The following is an 18,840-nucleotide window of genomic DNA, read 5'->3' as shown; positions in this document are numbered from 1 at the left end:
ACCCACTCCAACTCCTCTGCAAGCCTGAGGGGTTTCATTGAAAATATGTGTATATGTTGAAATACGGGCACCGCTACAGTATACCCCACAGTGTATCTTGTTTTGGAGTTCACAAAGAAATGTGCTGTAAAAACTTACATAACAAGCACCCTTCAACTTGAGCTTCAGAGGTCTATCTCGTCTTCTCAAATTGGATAGAAGACACCCGCTCCATGTGGTGATGTGCACATCGATGTGTAGTGTGGAGTGCCAGGCAGTCGCTTTGTGTTTTCATGATGTCTTCATGCCTCTGGTGCCACTGAGGGTCACTGAATGTTTTAGTCATGTCCTCTTGTTGTTGCACTCCCTTCAGGAGAAGTTCAAGCATTGTTCTCAGCACAAGCTCTTCAAGGCGACCATCATTACCCTCGTGGCCATCATGGCGTTTTGGTAAGCTACCTTTTGTTTCTTCACTCTATATATAAAAGACCACAGGGGTATGAAACCACTGGCTCATTGGGACGCTACCACCTGCCTTTACACACTGCCTCTATCTGCTGTCCAAAGTTATTGTCTTTAACAAAAAGGGAAACTTAAAAAAGTGAATTAGTTAACTACCAGGGACGTTACTTTTTTTTTAATTGTATTTATTAAGGATTTCAAAAGCAAATGACATCACTTTTCTACATAGTCACCTTACTTTGCGATGCAATTTTCCCAGCGTCGTACCGACTTTTAAATGCCCAATGACTACTCCTCCCGCCTTAACCGTTTCCAATGAAAATATGAAAGTGCAGAAACTTTTTGAACGTCCCTCGTACATTTAATCAATACTATTTAACTAATAAAACAAAACTCTAATAAAAAGAAAAACAAAAGAAAATAAACCCGGCCTTTGCTTGCTCGATTTAGAGGAACATTTACAGTCAATAAGACATCAATAGGAGTCTTTGCGAAAGCACGTCGCTTGCATCTTATACCCTCAGGCAGACCATTTTGAGCCTGCAGGGCTTATCTGATGAATCCAAATGTTACTTTTTGTTCCCTTGCATGTGAGAGAAGGGCCATCTTTCAAAGTTAGCCAAGTCATTTATTGCTCAGCTTGCAGGACAGTACAACCCTACCACACAGGAAAAATCAGACTGTAACACGGGAACAACTCTTCCTTCCAGTAAAATGGCAGTTCTCCCAATGTACAGAGCCTGCAAGTGTTACGGACCCTATTAGAATAGAGAGTCCACCCTGAGGCTGGTTTGAGAAAAAAGAGTCAAGGAATAAACCGAGGCCTGATTATAACAAATGGAGAATTAACTACTCTACCAAAAGAAACAAGGGCCAAAGACGGACCCACGAGACATTAAACACAAAGAGTAGGACAGCTGCTATACAGGGTTTTAAATGTTCAAAGCTCCACGCAAGATCCAGATCACACAGCACGGCAGCAGCAGCAGCAAGCCAGTAGCTAATCGAGCAAAGAGGAGGTAAAAAAAAAAAACTATATGTGTTTCCCATTGTGTCACCATTTAAGAGGGGGTTTCAGAGGAGCGACTGCGTCTCCTTGGGGTGCGTTCTGCCCCCCTCTTCACAACGCGAGCAGCAGAAACATGAATTGGCTGGCGTGTAGTGCAGGCCAGGGGGGTTGGCGAGTGAAGCAAGCAGGGGGTGAACCCCAGTAATAATAATTACTAATAATAAACACTTAATAATAATAATAATAATAATAATAATAATAATAATAATAATAATAATAAAATTATATAATGGTTTCTCACTACTCAAAGCCTTAACTAGAGAAGCTGGAGCCACTTAATTAATGTGTAGCACCCACCTGGATGATGCAGCAGCAGCCACTTTTGCACCAGTACGCTCACCACACATTAGCTGTTAGGTAGTGAAGTGGTGAGAAGGAGATAGCCAGGGGAGGATTAGGGGCCAGAATAACTAGGTCATTAACAGCAATTAAGCCAGGACATCGGGATACACTCTGCTCTTTACAATGGATGCCCAGGGATCTTTTATGACCACAGAGAGTCAGGACCTCAGTTTTACATCTCATCCGAAGGACAGTGCCATTTTTACAGCACAGTGTTTCCATCACTGCACTAGGGCATTGGGATCTACACACAGACAACAGTGAAAGTGCCCCTGCTGGACTCAACAACACCTCTTCCAGCAGCATCCAAAGCTTTTTCTAGATGGTCTCCCACCACCCAACTACAGGCCAGGCCAGAACATGCTTAGCTTCAGGTGGATGACCTGTGTTGAATTGCATGTGGTATGGTATAATTATCATTATTATTATTTTCAGTTATTAATTAAAATACCTGTGTTTTTATGGCACTCCAAGTCATAAATGATTATCATTATGATGCGTGTCAGTTGCTGCAGAGATCGTCTCCAGCAATAACATAATTAGCAACATGTATGATGTGCCTGCAGGGGCTCTAGCTCCCAAACTCGACACAGATAGACGCAGATACAAGTTCTTTCACATACACACAGGCTTTTATTTAGTTGTAGGAAACACTTCCAGGTTGTTTCCCACAAGAGCATAATACAGTACACACAGCACCTTCTTCATCTCTCAGTCTCTTATCTGCCTCCACTCCTCCTCCAGCAAGCTTAGCCCTCTACCTCCTGTCTTTTGCTCCTGAAGCAGTGGCAGTAGACTTCTTTTATCCTCCACTTCTAGTTACCCATTAGTGTTGTCCAGAAGCAATTCTAAGTGATGCAGACGTCCGACAAATTAGGGCTCCACAATCCCTATAGCACCACTGGCAGCACCCTTGGAACCCAACAGGGCTATACCGAATTCCAACTCCCATGAAGTCCTATGGGAATCTGAGGCACCGCTGAAACCGTGGAGCGACTGCCATCTAGTAGTAGTAGTAAAAGTAGTAGTAGTAGTTGTAGTTGTTGTTGTTGTTTTTGTTGTTGTTGTTGTTCTTCTTCTTCTTTCAGCTGCTCCTGTTAGGGGTTACCACAGCAGATCATCTTCTTCCATATCTTTCTGTCCTCTGCATCTTGTTCTGTCACACTCACCACCTGCATGTCCTCTCTCACTACATCCATAAACGTCCTCTTAAGCGTTCCTCTTCTCCTCTTCCCTGGCAGCTCTATCCTTAGCATCCTTCTCCCAAAATACCCAGCATCTCTCCTTTGCACATGTCCAAACCAATGCAATATCGCCTCTCTGACTTTGTCTCCCAACCGTCCAACTTGAGCTGACCCTCTAATGTACTCAATTCAAATCCTGTCCATCCTCTTCACACCCAATGCAAATCTTAGCATCTTTAACTCTGCCACCTCCAGCTCTGTCTCCTGCTTTCTGGTCAGTGCCACCGTCTCCCACCCATATAACATAGCTGGTCTCACTACTATTCTGTAGACCTTCCCTTTCATTCTTGTTGATATCCGTCTGTCACAAATCACTCCTGACACTCTTCTCCACCCATACCACCCTGCCTGCACTCTCTTTTTCACTTCTCTTCCACACTCCTCGTTACTCTGTACTGTTGATCCCAAGTATTTAAACTCATCCATCTTCGCCAGCTCTACTTCCTGCATCCTCACTATTCCACTGACCACATTCTCATTTACACACATGTATGGTCTCTTGTTCGTACTGACCTTCATTCATCTCCTCTCTAGAACATATCTCCACCTCTCCAGAGTCTCCTCAACCTGCTCCCTACTACCGCTACAGATCCAATGTCATCAGCAAACATCATAGCCCACAGGGTCTCCTGTCTAATTTTGTCTGTCAACCTGTCCATCACCATTGCAAATAAGAAAGGGCTCAGAGCCAATCCCTGATGTAATCCCACCTCCACCTTGAATGCATCCATCACTCCTACAGCAGACCTCACCACTGTCACACTTCCCTCGTACATATTCCTGTACAACTCTTACATTTTTCTCTGTCACTCCCTGACTTCTTCATACAATACCACAACTCCTCTCGAGGCACCTTGTCATATCCCCCATTCCACCACCAGGTTTCCTTTCCCTCCTTCCTCTGTCCAGGTGTCACACCAAGCACCCTTCTTGCTATCACCTTTACTACTTCTACTGTAGTTGCCCAGCTGTCTGGTAACTCTTCACTACCACCCAGTGCCTGTCTCACCTCCTCCCTAAACGCAACCTTGCAGTCTTCCTTTTTCAACTTACACCATTTGATCCTTGGCTCTGCCCTTCTTAAAATACGTATTCACCACAGCCATGTCCATTCTTTTTGCAAAATTCACTATCATCTGACCTGCTTCATTCCTCTCCTTAACACCATACCTACCCATCACATCCTCGTCTCCACTGTTCCCTGCACCTACATGCCCATTGAAATCCGCTCAAATCACCATTTTCTGTCCCTTGGGTACACTGTTAATCACTTCATCCAACTCACTCCAGAAATCTTCTTTCTCATCCATTGAACACCCAACTTCTGGTGCATATCAACAACAACAACAACATTTATTTATATAACACATTTTCATACAAACAGTAGCTCAAAGTGCTTTACATAATAAAGAATAGAAAAATAAAAGACACAATAAGAAAACAAAATAAGTCAACATTAATTAACATAGAATAAGTAAGGTCCAACGGCCAGGGGGGACAGAAAAAACAAAAAAAACTCCAGACGGCTGGAGAAAAAATAAAATCTGTAGGGATTCCAGACCATTAGACCGCCCAGTCCCCTCTGGGCATTCTACCTAACATAAATGAAACAGTCCTCTTTGGATATAGGGTTCTCACGGAAGGACTTGATGATGATGATGGTCACGTAGACTTTAATCCATTCATCATTGTTGAAGCATCATGAAGCTTTGAGTAGGTGGAGGTGGCGCAGGCCACCACCACAAAGAAACCGGAAAAAAGAAACAGAAGAGAGAGTAGGGGTCAGTACCGATTTTAGAGTCACCATGAATAGTTATTATGATGCACTAACAACATTCATCATCACACCTCTAATTTCCAGCTTTATAATCATTACTCTGTCTAACACTCTTTTGACCTCCAAAACACTCTTGACGTACTGTTCCTTCAGAAAAACCCCTACTCCATTTCTCCCTAAACCTAATCCTAACTCCTACCCCATTTCCCCTCGTATCCACACCATGATAGAACAATTTGAATCCACCTCCGATCCACCTGGCCTTACTCCCCTTCCATTTAGTCTCCTGCACGCACAATATATCAACCTTCCTACTCTCCATCATATCTGCTAACTCTCTCCACTTGCCAGTCATTCTGCCATAATTCAAATTTCCTACTCTCAGTTCTACTCTCTTTACCTTCCTCCTCTTCATCTTCTTCCACACAGATTTCCCACCACTTCTTCAGCCAACAGTCACCCTGTTGGCTAACAGTACTGGTAGCGGTCGTTGTTAATCCAGGCCTCGACCAATCTGGTATGGAATTTGTATTGTTGTTCACATATTTATTTGGCAAAATTTTACACCGGATGCCCTTCCTGACATATCCCTCCCCATTTATCCGGGCTTGGGACCGGCACGAAGAAACACACTGGTTTGTGCATCCCCTGTGGCTGAGTTTGCTCTGGGGGAGATATTGTCCTGTGCCAGCTCTCTCTAGCGGATATGAAAAGTGGCACATCAAACATGTCATTATCTGCGTTTATCTAAACAAAATTTTTCATGTATGCATGTGTGTGTTTCAGGTACTTTAGTATTTCCACTTCCTGACCCTTTGCTTTTGTTTTATTATGATAATTTGATAGAGACAATCGATAGGACAGAACTCTGATTACGACTTACCACCTGCCAGGTGAACAACAGTCAATATGAAAGCCCCTGGTATGACATAACAGCTCTCTTGTCAGACCCTCTTCCCACCTGCCTGACCACTGAAACGGTGATCTTGTTTTCTTTTTTCAGCGTGATTACAATTTCTGCACTTTACATGCTGAGTCTGGTGGAAGATGAAAGGTAATCCCTAATGTCTCCGAATCTGCTGCTTCCTCCCTTTGTTTCAGTCGTGTAACTTATTTATGATTCTGTCTTTTTCATTTCACTCATGTGTAGTACTGAGCTGGGAAAACTCACAACTCCAGACACATTGACAACGCCTGCCTCTGCTCTACCAACCGGTAAGTCTCTTATTTATCAGGGCTCGCTGCATCTCATGAATGGTGTAATACCTGTGTGAAAGAGGGAAAACGACATGCATTCTCAGCACGTGTTATTTTAATATTAGTGAAACACGCTCTCCTAATATGAAATGCAAGTAAAAACCAAGTTAAAGATTAGGAGCTGCTGACACTCCTTATGTTTCCTAAACAGTTACTTCAAATAGTTTCTCTACAAGTTACAATCTGTTTTGTTATTTCTGGTGGCTCATCTAGGGCAACCTGAACATCTCTATTTTGGCAACACGTTCTTTTGTTTTCAATATTGAAAAATACAGCTTGACATTGGCCAGATTACAGACATAACTGTGTTAAGCAGTGGTATTCAGAGAAACACTGATGTAAATATATATTCTTAGTCTTCCTCGCTCTTCATCACTTAATCACTTTCTGCGAGTTGCTTTCTTTCTGCCATTGTGGTGGCTATCACTGTTTTCTTCGATCACTTAGCTGTAAACAGTTGAACACGCGTCATTTTTCTGTCCTTTATTTACATTTAATAAAGTTCAATATATGGTGATCAATAAACACAATACTTAAACACCTGGTTATGAATTATGAATGTATGTGTACCATGTGCTGGGGAATTATCAATACTCCAGTAACGGCGTGCTGCACGATAACGTGCAGTGGATACACTTGACTTCAAGCTTTAATACTCTTTCTCTGTATGTTTACCATTTGTTTGCTCAGAGGTTGATGCGCTTGCTGCTTCCTGAGCAAGCTCTTCTTTTCTCCACCCTAGAGGCCCACTGCATCTCTTCTTTTGTTGGCATCTTTTCACATTAAAACTGATTAAGTCAGTGTTTGTGTTGCAATTACTTAGTACGTTTTCTTAAATTTTTCACTTAAGCTTGCACTTAAGTCTTCAATCTGCCTCAAGAATGATTTAAGATATGAAGAGGTAGGCGAAGGTGGTAGGGATGAGAATGGCGCCCATACGCATATGTGCCACACAGCCGCCCTCCTGGCCACTGCCAAGAGTTAATTCTACAATATAAATTGTATAAACTAAAATAAAAATATAAAGAGGAATAACCTTGGAGGTCAATCATCAACTGAGATGTTCAATGGGATTCAAGTCTGGGCTCTGGCTGGGCCACTCAAGGACATTCACAGAGTTGTCCTGAAGCCACTGCTTTGATATATTGGCTATGTGTTTAGGGTCATTGTCCTGCTGAAAGATGAACCGTCACCCCAGTCTGAGGTCAAGAGCACTCTGGAGCAGGTTTTCATCCAGCATGTCTCTGTACATTGCTGCAGTCATCTTTCCCTTTATCCTGACTAGTCTCCCAGTTCCTGCTGCTGAAAAACATCCCCACAGCATGAGCATGCTTCACTGTAGGGATTGGTATTGGCCTGGTGATGAGCGGTGCCTGGTTTCCTCCAAACGTGATGCCTGGCATTCACACCAAAGAGTTCAATCTTTGTCTCATCAGACCAGAGAATTTTGTCTCTCATGATCTGAGAGTCCTTTGGGTGCCTTTTGGTAAACTCCAGGTGGGCTTCCATGTGCCATTTACTAAGGAGTGGCTTCCGTCTGGCCACTCTACCATACAGGCCTGTTTGGTGGATTGCTGCAGAGATGGTGTCCTTCTGGAAGGTTCTCCTCTCTCCACAGAGGACCTCTGGAGCTCTGACAGTGTGACCATCGGGTTCTTGGTCACCTCCCTGACTAAGGTGACAAACCCTTCTCCCCCGATCGCTCAGTTTAGATGGCCGGCCAGCTCTAGGAAGAGACCTGGGGGTTTCAAACTTCTTCCACTTACGGATGATGGAGGCCACTGTGCTTATTGGGACCTTCAAAGCAGCAGACATTTTTCTATAACCTTCCCCAGATTTGTGCCTCAAGACAATCCTGTCTCAGAGGTCTACAGACAATTCCTTTGACTTCATGCTTGGTTTGTGCTCTGACATGAACTGTCAACTGTGGGACCTTATACAGACAGGTGTGTGCCTTTTCAAATCAAGTCCAATCAACTGAATTTACCACAGGTGGACTCCAATTAAGCTGCAGAAACATCTCAAGGATGATCAGGGCGAACAGGATGCACCTGAGCTCAATTTTGAGCTTCATGGCAAAGGATGTGAATACTTATGTACATGTGCTTTCTCAGTTTTTTTATTTTTAATAAATTTGCAAAAACCTCAAGTAAACTTTTTCATGTTGTCATTATGGGGTGTTGTGTGTAGAATTCTGAGGAAAAAAATTAATCCATTTTGGAATAAGGCTGTAACATAACAAAATGTGGAAAAAGTGATGCGCTGTGAATACTTTCCAGATGCACTGTATGTAGCATGTCCTGGGGGATTATCAATAGATGGACTTGCGGAGACCAGCAGTAAAGTGGCCACCAAGTTGCCACAACCTAAAATGTTTTGAATTTCCAGAACATATCAGGCTATATTCAGGTTTATTTCTTGTTTGTCTATATATCTTGTCCTTGTATTCTTTTTCTTTCTTCATTATTTAATTGGCTTTGGTGATTTGCTCGATGTTCAGCAGATATTGCTGCCCATCTTTTTCTTTCTACCATTATGGTGATTATCATATGGCTTTCTGATAACTTTGTCAAAAACTCTTCTGTCCACCAGTAGATTGTTCCATGAATGCTTTTATAAAATCCAGGAAAAGAGTCAGAGGAGCATAGAAGACATTATGGTGTATATCCAGAGGTGTTTGATCCAGAGTGAGTAGTAAATAGTCATTCAAAAGACCAAGGAATGCCTCAGTGTCTTTTTGGAGCATGTCAAGAAAGAAACCATGGCCTGCACATTTTAGGATCAGCTTTTTCTTCTTCAGGGCCTACGAATCATTAAACAATCATGCACAAACAGGACAAATTACAAAATAAATAATAATCATTTAGTGGAAAATACTGACTAATAATTACAATAGAGTTTTTGGTAAATAACGTTCACACTATTATGTGAAAAACAATATGGATCACCTTTAAAGAAAAGCTCAATACTTTACATGAACTAACAGAGTTCTACTTCAGCTTAGACCAGATTCAAGATGTTTCACTCTGTTGGCAGGACAGGACTCAAGTGAGGACCCATTTGGTCAAATGAGACAATGTCCATTCCAAGGATTCCTTGGTCAGATTACATTACAAAGGGAGCAGCAATGCCGAGAGATTGTGTAATTTGATGACCTCCTAGTTGTCGTTATGAAGTTATAAAACCACATCTTCAGTCGGAGAGGGGAATTCCACTTAGCACAACTAGAGCTGCCATTTCTGCCTATCAAAGTGACGATGTGAAATGGAGAAAGGTGGGACCTTGAGTGATTCGTCATGGCAATGAGGTTGAGAAAGATAGAGCCTGCAGTCTGTGGGAAATCAGCCCCAACACAGACAGGCTCAGTGACACAAGTCCTAAACACACACGCCTAAACACACACGGTTTTTATTCTTTTTTTTTTTGCCTTTTCAGCTCAGAAATCGCCAACTAATATGCTCAGTCCCATCTTTCAATTTTCCTTATCTCTCTCTGTCTTTGCCACCTCCAGCCCTCTCCTCGCAAGCTTTGTCTTCCTCCTCCTCCTCCGCCTGACTCAGGCTCCTTGAACGGAGGGAGGTGGCCTCCTTTATACTGTACCCAGAAGCAATCCAGGTGCCCTCTGACGATCATCCACCACTTCTTGGTGTGGTGGAAGTGCTCTTGGTGCACTCGGATCCTCTTTTGGCAGTGCTGCAGTCCAGGGCTCCAGAACTGACCAGGCACCTCCTAGCCGCAGCCACGGGCCCCAGCAGGGTTGAGCTTCCAAGCTCCAAGCTCGTGGTCCCGATGCAATCTAGGGGGTTTGCCCTCGTTTGTCCCTGGGCAAGTATTGTTGTGGCCATGTCTTCTCCCCGGTCCTTCAATCACGACCGTCTGTCACATGCCATGTAATGCATTACTCCCACTTTTAGAGACTCAGAGGTGAACTTACTCGCTTGACCAGCATTAGTTCTCCTGTTCCTCAACTGGATAAACTCTGGTTTACTGACTTGGTGGCCATGCATTCATGGATAGTTTTTCTGTGTGATTACATGAAAGAGAGAGGGGCAGGAGTCAAAGCAATGGTGCCAGGGGAATTATCAGATCTTCTGAGATTTAGTTCTTATTACTGAGTGAATGCCAAGTGTCCAGCAACATGGGAGCTGTGAGCTAATGGTGGTGTAAGGGATCAAATGCCACTGACCACAGCACATGGGCATTAGCTAAAAGATGCCTGCAGATGTTAATAAGGGCTCTCCTCTCTTTTTCATCAGGCAAAACAAGCACAGTCACACCAGAACCCTGGCCACCTGACATCAGTTTTTGTAACATTCCTCCCTGTGAAGTTGCGTTCTGCTGCAATGGTAGCTCCTCACCCTTCCGGCGAGCACGTAAGGCCGTGAGGAGTGACAGTCAGTGGACAGGTAAGGGGAAAGACATTTATTTAAGTCATATTAAGCCATATATTGTGGTTGTTCAAGTAGTATGATGCCCACTTTGCCAGTTTTGATAATGCTTTAGACAATTATAATTGTCACAATGAGTTTTCTGTTAGATTTATTTATCTCTTGATCAATTCCACCCACAAGGCTTACTCTTCCTTTAACATTATTCTATACATTTACATACAACAAAGAGAAGACTTTAGTGAAGACTGGAGACCTTACCTGCTTCATTAGTTACGGCTTTGGTTTGTGTTTCTGGATAGCCAACTCGTGTTCTTCTTTTAGCAATGTGTTTCCTTCGAAGTCTGACAACCTTTAAATTACCGCACAAATTTAAACAGCCTGTCACCAAAATGTCACACATTACGCAGTGTCAAGATATCAAAAGACAAAACAAAGGTACAAGTCTGGGGAAACCTTCTCGTATGATGTCTGGAATGACCAGATGAGAACTGCTTGCAAGAAAATGGTCTTTTTGCAAAAATTACATTCGACAATTGGACATATGATTCATGGAGGTTTTTGTACAGAAAAAAAATGGCTGTTGGAGGAATTGAAGTGATGTCACTAGACAGAGGAAACAGAATTGATGTCATCAGAGTCAAGCTGGAAGTGTCATCATCAGGGTTGGGCCGGACATGACGTCGTCATTATGCGCCGGAAGTGACATCATCATTATGAGCCGGATGTGATGTCATCAGGATGGAGCTGGAAGTGACATTATTATTAGAGCCCAGAAGTGATGTCATCGGGGTGGAAACCGGAAGTGATGTCGTCCGGTGAGGACAGAAGCGGGAGACAGTGGTGCACCTGTGCCCGTCACACAATATCTGAAAATAAAGAAAAGTGAAGGTCTCAGTAAGGTTGATCTCTCAGGTCACCAAAACGTTTGACAAACAGAAATTCAACATTTTTGGAAATGTATGCTGTGGCAGAATGAGAGCAGCAACACTCAAAAAATTAAATAACGGGCTTACTTAATTAACAGCAAGAATCATCTTCTCATTAATAGATTGGTTGGAGTTTGAAATGCCAGTTTAGCTGCTCATCTGTTGGCTCGTCTCACATCTCATTTCTGTTTGATGCCATTTCATGAAGATACGAATCAATTCAGAGGACTGCATCCTTAAAAACAGGGCTATTAAAATGAAGGGAAAAAGAGTTAATTAGCAGTGAAAACTGGTCAACAATTAGGAAAAGGGTCAGAATGAAAACCTGCAGCCACTGCGGCCCTCCAGGCCTGGAATTTGATACCCCTGCTCTAGAGGTTTGACCTGCATTTCAGATTCCTGAAAGAGAAGTACAGACTCTTGCCACAATATCTGTTTGTCCATCATGGCTGGAATGTGAATGCTTAAATAATTGCATAATTAATGCATCCAAAACAGTTGAGTGATCATTGGACAGAATCCTCAATTTTGATGGAATTGGCTGTTTGGTGGCCATATTTCTCAACAGGATGAGACACCAGGCTGAATCGAGAAAATGAAGCATGCAAACTGAATGGTCCTTCCTAATTTCTTTAGTTTTCCTTTATTTTGACACTTACTATGCTAACACAATGCTATTTTTCTTTCAGATCCTCAACTCATGCACCGAGAGAGGCAAGAACATAGCAGAAATGACCAAGATTGTACGTATGACCTACTCCCTAAAAGTGTTCATATCTCTGCCTTTATTTTTTACTAGCCATCCCCACAGCTCTGCCCGCGTAGTAGTGAAACAGGACAAACTTTAAAAATCAATAAACAAAAAGGTATTGCAAGCTAAGCGGAGGCAAGTTACACTCCAAAACACAGAGGTAGACCGACTCCCCACTCCTGACATTACGCTTCCCCCTCCACTCGGCTCGCAGCCTCTGTCTGGGATTAGCACAAATATATCGCTCCTGCAAGTGAACTATGATTCTTAACACGATGAGAGAAGTTGCAAAATCAACCAGAATGTTCTAGCAAATTCTAGAAAAAAAAAAAACAGATCTAAATCCATTAAGTAGATGTCTTGTTCACTAGCTAAGAGGATTTTAATTATGCTCCGAGGCTGGCATGTGAGTGAGGAGGTCCCCACCCCCTCCCCTCAGCCCACTGCATCTCTCTCGGATTCACGCAAATAAATTGCTACAGAAAGTCAACTAAGATACATAACGCAATGAGAGAGGTCGTAAAATCAACCGGAATGTTCAAGCAAATTATATAAAACAACCCGATCCAAATCAGTTCTCTTGTGAAAAGTGGGTGGACAGACAGACAGACAGACATTGGATTTTATATATATAAAGACTAGCAAAATACCCGCGCTTCGCAGCGAAGAAGTAGTGTGTTAAAGAAGTAATGAAAAATTAAAGGAAACATTTTGAAAATAACGTAACATGATTGTCAATGTAATTGTTTTGTCACTGTTATGAGTGTTGCTGTCATATATATATATATATATATACACATACATACATACACACACATTATATATACAGTATATATATCTATATCTATATATATATCCATATATATCTATATCTACTGTATATCTCTCTATATATATATATACACACATACATACTGTACATACATACACACACACACATATATATATATATATATATATATATATATATATATATATATAATAATAAAAGGCAAAGCCCTCACTCACTCACTCACTCACTCACTCACTCACTGACTCATCACTAATTCTCCAAATTCCCGTGTGGGTAGAAGGCTGAAATTTGGCAGGCTCATTCCTTACAGCTTACTTACAAAAGTTGGGCAGGTTTCATTTCGAAATTCTACGCGTAAGGGTCATAACTGGAAGGTATTTTTCTCCATTAACTGTAATAGAGTTGAGCTGGAAAGACGTGGGGGGGCGGGGTTTCATGTGACATCATCACGCCTCTCACGTAATCACGTGAACTGACTGTGCAGCGCAGTACGTAGAAAACCAGGAAGAGCTCCAAAATGCGCTGAAGAAAAGATGCATTATATAATTGAGAAGGCAGCGAAACAATAAGAAGCGAGCGAGTGACATATACTACCATATTCATAAGTGCTGCTACTTCGGAAACAAAGCAAGGTGTAAACCTAAACTTTAAATTAAGTTCATAGACAGGCTGCTGCTGGCGTTTCTCATGCCCACAGGTAATGCGGGATACAAGTTTAATGAGAGGACGCAGGATATAAACGAGAGTTTTGATCACTTTGTAACTAAGTTAAAATTGCACGTGAATGGCTGTATTTATGCAAATTCCGAGAGACTGTGTTTGTGGGGGATTGACAGTTAAGGCGGGTGGAGGAGTCACGTCATCATCTCCCCTCCCATTCATCTCATTTCGCTCTGAGCTGAGCTTCGCAGCCAACGCAGTCTTACAGAAGTGACTTTGTGACGCTGCTACCAAATACTCACAGAAAAATCCACAAGTTAATACACACGCTGTGGAGTTTCTCCACACTGAATCCTCCAGGCACTACTTACAAAAGGTTACATTGACAAGCTGAGAAGCTTCGATGCATGTGCTCCATAACGCATTAAAAAAATAATGCATTTAATCACAGTTTCAATTACAAGCAAAGGGGAACTTCTGTCAATGCATGATTTCCTGGTACACCGATTACATTGATCAGCGCTTCCCAAAACCTGAGTATATAAAGATGGCGTTGGAATATTTCGGAATATATAATGTAAGCGCTGGAATATATAAAGTCAAAACATAAATATATAAAGTCAGCGTCGGAATATATAAAGTCAGCGCTGGAATATATAAAGTCAAATCTTGAATATATAAAGTCAGCGTCGGAATATATTGTCACGCTTCGGTCACAGATTTGCACACAGACACAGGAGGTCGTAGAAACAAGAAGGATTTTTATTGAAACACTGCAAACACATGAGCTTAAACGTGCTCCATAACAAGTCAGAGATGAACTAGTCAAAACTAGTGAAGAAACAGTCAGAAAAGATGAGGAGGGAAAAATGTCAGTGGCCTCCACCTGTTAAACCATTCCTGTTTTGGTGGTCATCTCATTGTTGCCCCTCTAGTGCGTCTGTGGTTAATTTCATTAACACCACAGCAGCTGAAACTGATTAACAACCCCCTCTGCTACTTAACTGACCAGATTAATATCCCATAAGTTTCATTGACTTGATGCTATACTCTGATTAAAAAGTGTTCCTTTAATTCTTTTGAGCAGTATAATATATATATCTATACTAATAAAAGGCAAAGCCCTCACTCACTCACTCACTCACTCACTGACTCACTGACTCACTCACTCACTCACTCACTCACTCACTCACTCACTCACTCATCACTAATTCTCCAACTTCCCGTGTGGGTGGAAGGCTGAAATTTGGCAGGTTGATTCCTTACAGCTTCCTTACAAAAGTTGGGCAGGTTTTATATCGAAATTCTACGCGTAATGGTCATAACTGGAAGCAGTTTTCTCCATTTACTGTAATGGAGATGAGCTTCAACGCCGTGGGGGGAGTTTCGTGTGACATCATCACGCCTCCCACGTAATCACGCAGTACATAGAAAACCAGGAAGACCTCAAAAAGCGCTCAAGAAAACATGCATTATATAATTGAGAAGGCAGCGAAACAATAAGAAGCGAGTTCTGCTACTTCGGAAACAAAGCACGATGTAAACCTACACTTTAAATTAAGTTCATAGACAGGCTGCCGCTGGCGTTTGTAATTTAGTGCCTGCCCATAGAAGGCCGTCCGTCAGCGGCAATCCAATAGCAAACTGCCACGGGTAAATATTCACGGGTGAAGGACTGTGCTTATGGAGAGGAAGATGAGATGGTCAGGGTGGTGTTTGACACAAACTCAGCGAAACTGCGAGAGAAAGTTTTAAGTGCCAGGACTAAGGTAACATTAAATAAAGCTATGGACATAGCACGAGATGGCACCAGCACAGCTGGGAACCTTCGATGCAAGTACACCGAGTGGCTCACGTGAACTGGCGCAGTGCACAGATAAAAGCAACAGTTCCAAAAGCGCTGAACAAAACCGAATTACACAATTGAAAAGGCAGCAAAAATATGAAGCGTCTGATAAGCATATTCATAAATGCAGCTACTGTGGAAACAAAGCACACGGTGGAAAAAGTCAATGTCCCGCTAAAGGAAGACAGTGTAAAGAAAACCCGTGCATGCAGTGTGTCAGGTCTCAGATAAAGAAGAAGACGAGCTGTTTATTGATGCAGTAAGAAACGAATCGATGAATGAAACCTGTCATCTTTACAACGATTGACAAACAGGGAATGTAACTTGAACACAACACATCGTACAAATATGACCTGATTGAAAGAAATAATGATAATCAAATCCTTGATGACAGCAACATTCAATAACACTCACAAAACAATTACTGTATATTGACAATCATGTTACGTTATTTTTAAAATGTTCCCTTTTCTTTTCATAACTTCTACTTCTCCACTGCGATACGCGGGTATATATTTAAATGTATATATATACCCTATCTACAGTATATACTCTAGCATAGACAAGCCACATGCTGTGGCTCAATTGTAGAGTCTTAAGCCTCTAATGCCGACATTCGAGGTTCGATTCCGAGAGGGATGCACTGAGTATGTCGCGCTACTGATTCATTTTACCTTCGCATCTCCTTGGTTTGGGACGTATGAAAAATATTAGGTTAACGCAGAATCATGTTACGTTATTTTTAAAATGTTTCCCTTTATTAGCACAAGCACAGCTGAGAAGCTTCGATGCATGTACTCCATAACGCGTTAAAAATAACGCATTTAATCACACTCTCAATTCCAAGCAAGCGGGAACTTTTGTCAATGCATCATTTCCTGGTACATCCATTACACTGATGCACACATCACAGCTACAAAAATGTTAGAGTCGGAATAAAGCGCGTTCCTACGACTGATCATTTCGACTTCCGAGCGAAGCCTTGATAAAAGCATGGTTTTGTGCACACTGAAAAGCAAGCAAAATTAGATGCATTACAGAAAGCGGACTTTGTGGCTCTTACTGGGGATCATTGGACTTCCGTGACCGTTAGTAATTCTAAATACATCTAATTACAAAATGTTCAATGATCACACTGTTTTAGCCTAATGTACAAAATAATTTTGGCTAAGGTTACTCAGAGTTTAAAGATTAAGTTGGTCAAATTACCTTTTATGTTTCTGACTTATTTTTTAAGAAGAAAAACTGCACTTTATGTTGAAATTTTGGTTATTATTATTTAAAGACAATACTATTCTGAAAATCTACTTAAAGTACTTAAACTACCACTTTATTTTTAAGTCTGCCCAATTTTAACCAGGGATGATATTTTTGTTTCTGTTTTGAATTCAAATGCAGTTTAAAGGCTTTTTTTTCAGAAATTAAAACAGCTTCAGTTTACAATATTCATGTACATGTCTATTATTTGATTCTGTCGCCCACTAAAACACTTTTAAATTAAAAAAAAAACATTTGCGATTTGGGGCAAATTTACGTGTGTGATTACATACGATTAATCAAGATTAATTCTTACACAGCCTCTAATTAATTGGATTAATTTTTTTAATCGAGTCCCACCTAATATATATATATATGTAGATATATATGTAGATTTGTATATATAAATGTGTATATACAGTATATATGTAGATATGTATATGTGTATATACAGTATGTATATATACAGTATGTATATATATGTATGTGTGTATATGTATATATATATATAACTGTGTATATATATGTATAGATGTATATATATATATATATATATTTATATATATATGCCAGCAACACTCATGACAATGACAAAACAATTACATTGTCAATCATGTTACGTTATTATTAAAATGTTTCCTTTTCTTTTTACTTCTCCGCTGCCAATCGGGTATTTTGCTATATATATATATATATATATATATATATATATATATATATATATATATATATATATATATATATATATATAGATAGATATATACAGATATATATAAATATATATATATATATATATAAATAGATAGATATGACAACAACACTCAATATCAATGACAAAACAATTACATTAACAATCATCTTACGTTATTTTTAAAATGTTTGCTTTTCTTTTTCATAACTTCTTTAACACACTACTTCTCCGCTGCGAAGCGCGGGTATTTTGCTAGTATATATATATATACACATACACACACACACATTATATCTATATTTATAGATATATATAGCAAAATACCCGCGCTTCGCAGCGGCAAAGTACTGCCTTAAAAGTTTTATTAAGAAGAAAATTAAACCTTTTTAAACTGAGGGAAAATATACCAATAATTATTTGTTAAGGATTTCTTTGTATACCACATTGTCAGTTTGGCCCTCCGGTTGTAATATGACCAAGCTGTGCGCTGAGCTTACTCTTGAGCATGCAATGTACAGTTGGCCATATGAACAGTAATCTTGTTTCAAATCTCACAGCTTGGATTGCTGCTGTCATAATCGGTTTGAGTTTCATGGTTTATTTCAATTACAACAGTATTTGTAGGACTTGTGTTGAAGTGACATTCAGCATCTGTCAAGTGCTGTAAGTATATAACCGGTTTCATCGATAACTTCACATCCAGCTTTTGAGGTTTTAAACATTCATAAACATCAAAGTGTCCACTACTGAAATTGTCACCTCTCAATCTAAGATGTTTAAGAGGCATTGGCGGTTGTCCAAAGGTGTAAAATATTTGGCCATTTCGGTACACTTGAAAGCGACAACCGAACAATTCAGCGGCAGCCATCAACTCACATGCAGATCCATAAGTGAAGGGCTTAAGCATTTCACTCTTCTAGTGCTCCTGTGTAGTATAATTATCTCATGTACTGTCATCAGTCCACACCTTGAACCTGTCCCAGTCATTCAATACATAAGACACAATGTTCCTCCGGATATCAAGAGTGAGCCTGATACGGCCGTGCAATAAGTAGCAAAGAGAATGGAAAAGGTAGGTGCCATCTCTGGACATGCAAACCACTCGGTAAGTGACAGTTCTTTGATCGATGGTGATCACCTTGATAGACATGTTAATGGGGGTACAGTTGGAATGATAAAGGAAATGGGTACCTGAACAATGTAAAGTAAGCCTAAAATACCTACACAATAACTATAATCGTAACAAATGAACAATAAAACATCGGAGAAGCCATGGATTAAATAAAAAGGTTGTAGTTATCAGCAGGCGAAGCAAGGAAGGGAATGTAGAGACCGGAGCGACGGACTGCCTTATATAGGCAGGCAGCAACAACATGGGAGGCGTTGGGATGGGGG

The 18,840-nt window shown here is 40.9% G+C and overlaps 1 protein-coding gene across 1 annotated transcript in view; it reads left to right on the top strand.

The window, feature by feature from the left end:
• Positions 1-18,840, top strand: part of LOC120533169 (myelin regulatory factor-like protein) — a 100,103-nt gene that overhangs the window by 58,655 nt on the left and 22,608 nt on the right. Inside the window, exons 17-21 of the mRNA XM_039759890.1 lie at positions 353-429; positions 5,877-5,927; positions 6,024-6,088; positions 10,387-10,536; positions 12,137-12,190. Coding sequence (XP_039615824.1) covers positions 353-429; positions 5,877-5,927; positions 6,024-6,088; positions 10,387-10,536; positions 12,137-12,190 — 397 coding nt within the window. The remainder of the gene's footprint in view (positions 1-352; positions 430-5,876; positions 5,928-6,023; positions 6,089-10,386; positions 10,537-12,136; positions 12,191-18,840) is intronic.

This window comes from Polypterus senegalus, chromosome 8, assembly GCF_016835505.1.
Source record: "Polypterus senegalus isolate Bchr_013 chromosome 8, ASM1683550v1, whole genome shotgun sequence".
NCBI lineage: Eukaryota > Metazoa > Chordata > Cladistia > Polypteriformes > Polypteridae > Polypterus > Polypterus senegalus.
This window is presented reverse-complemented; position numbering and strand designations above follow the sequence as displayed.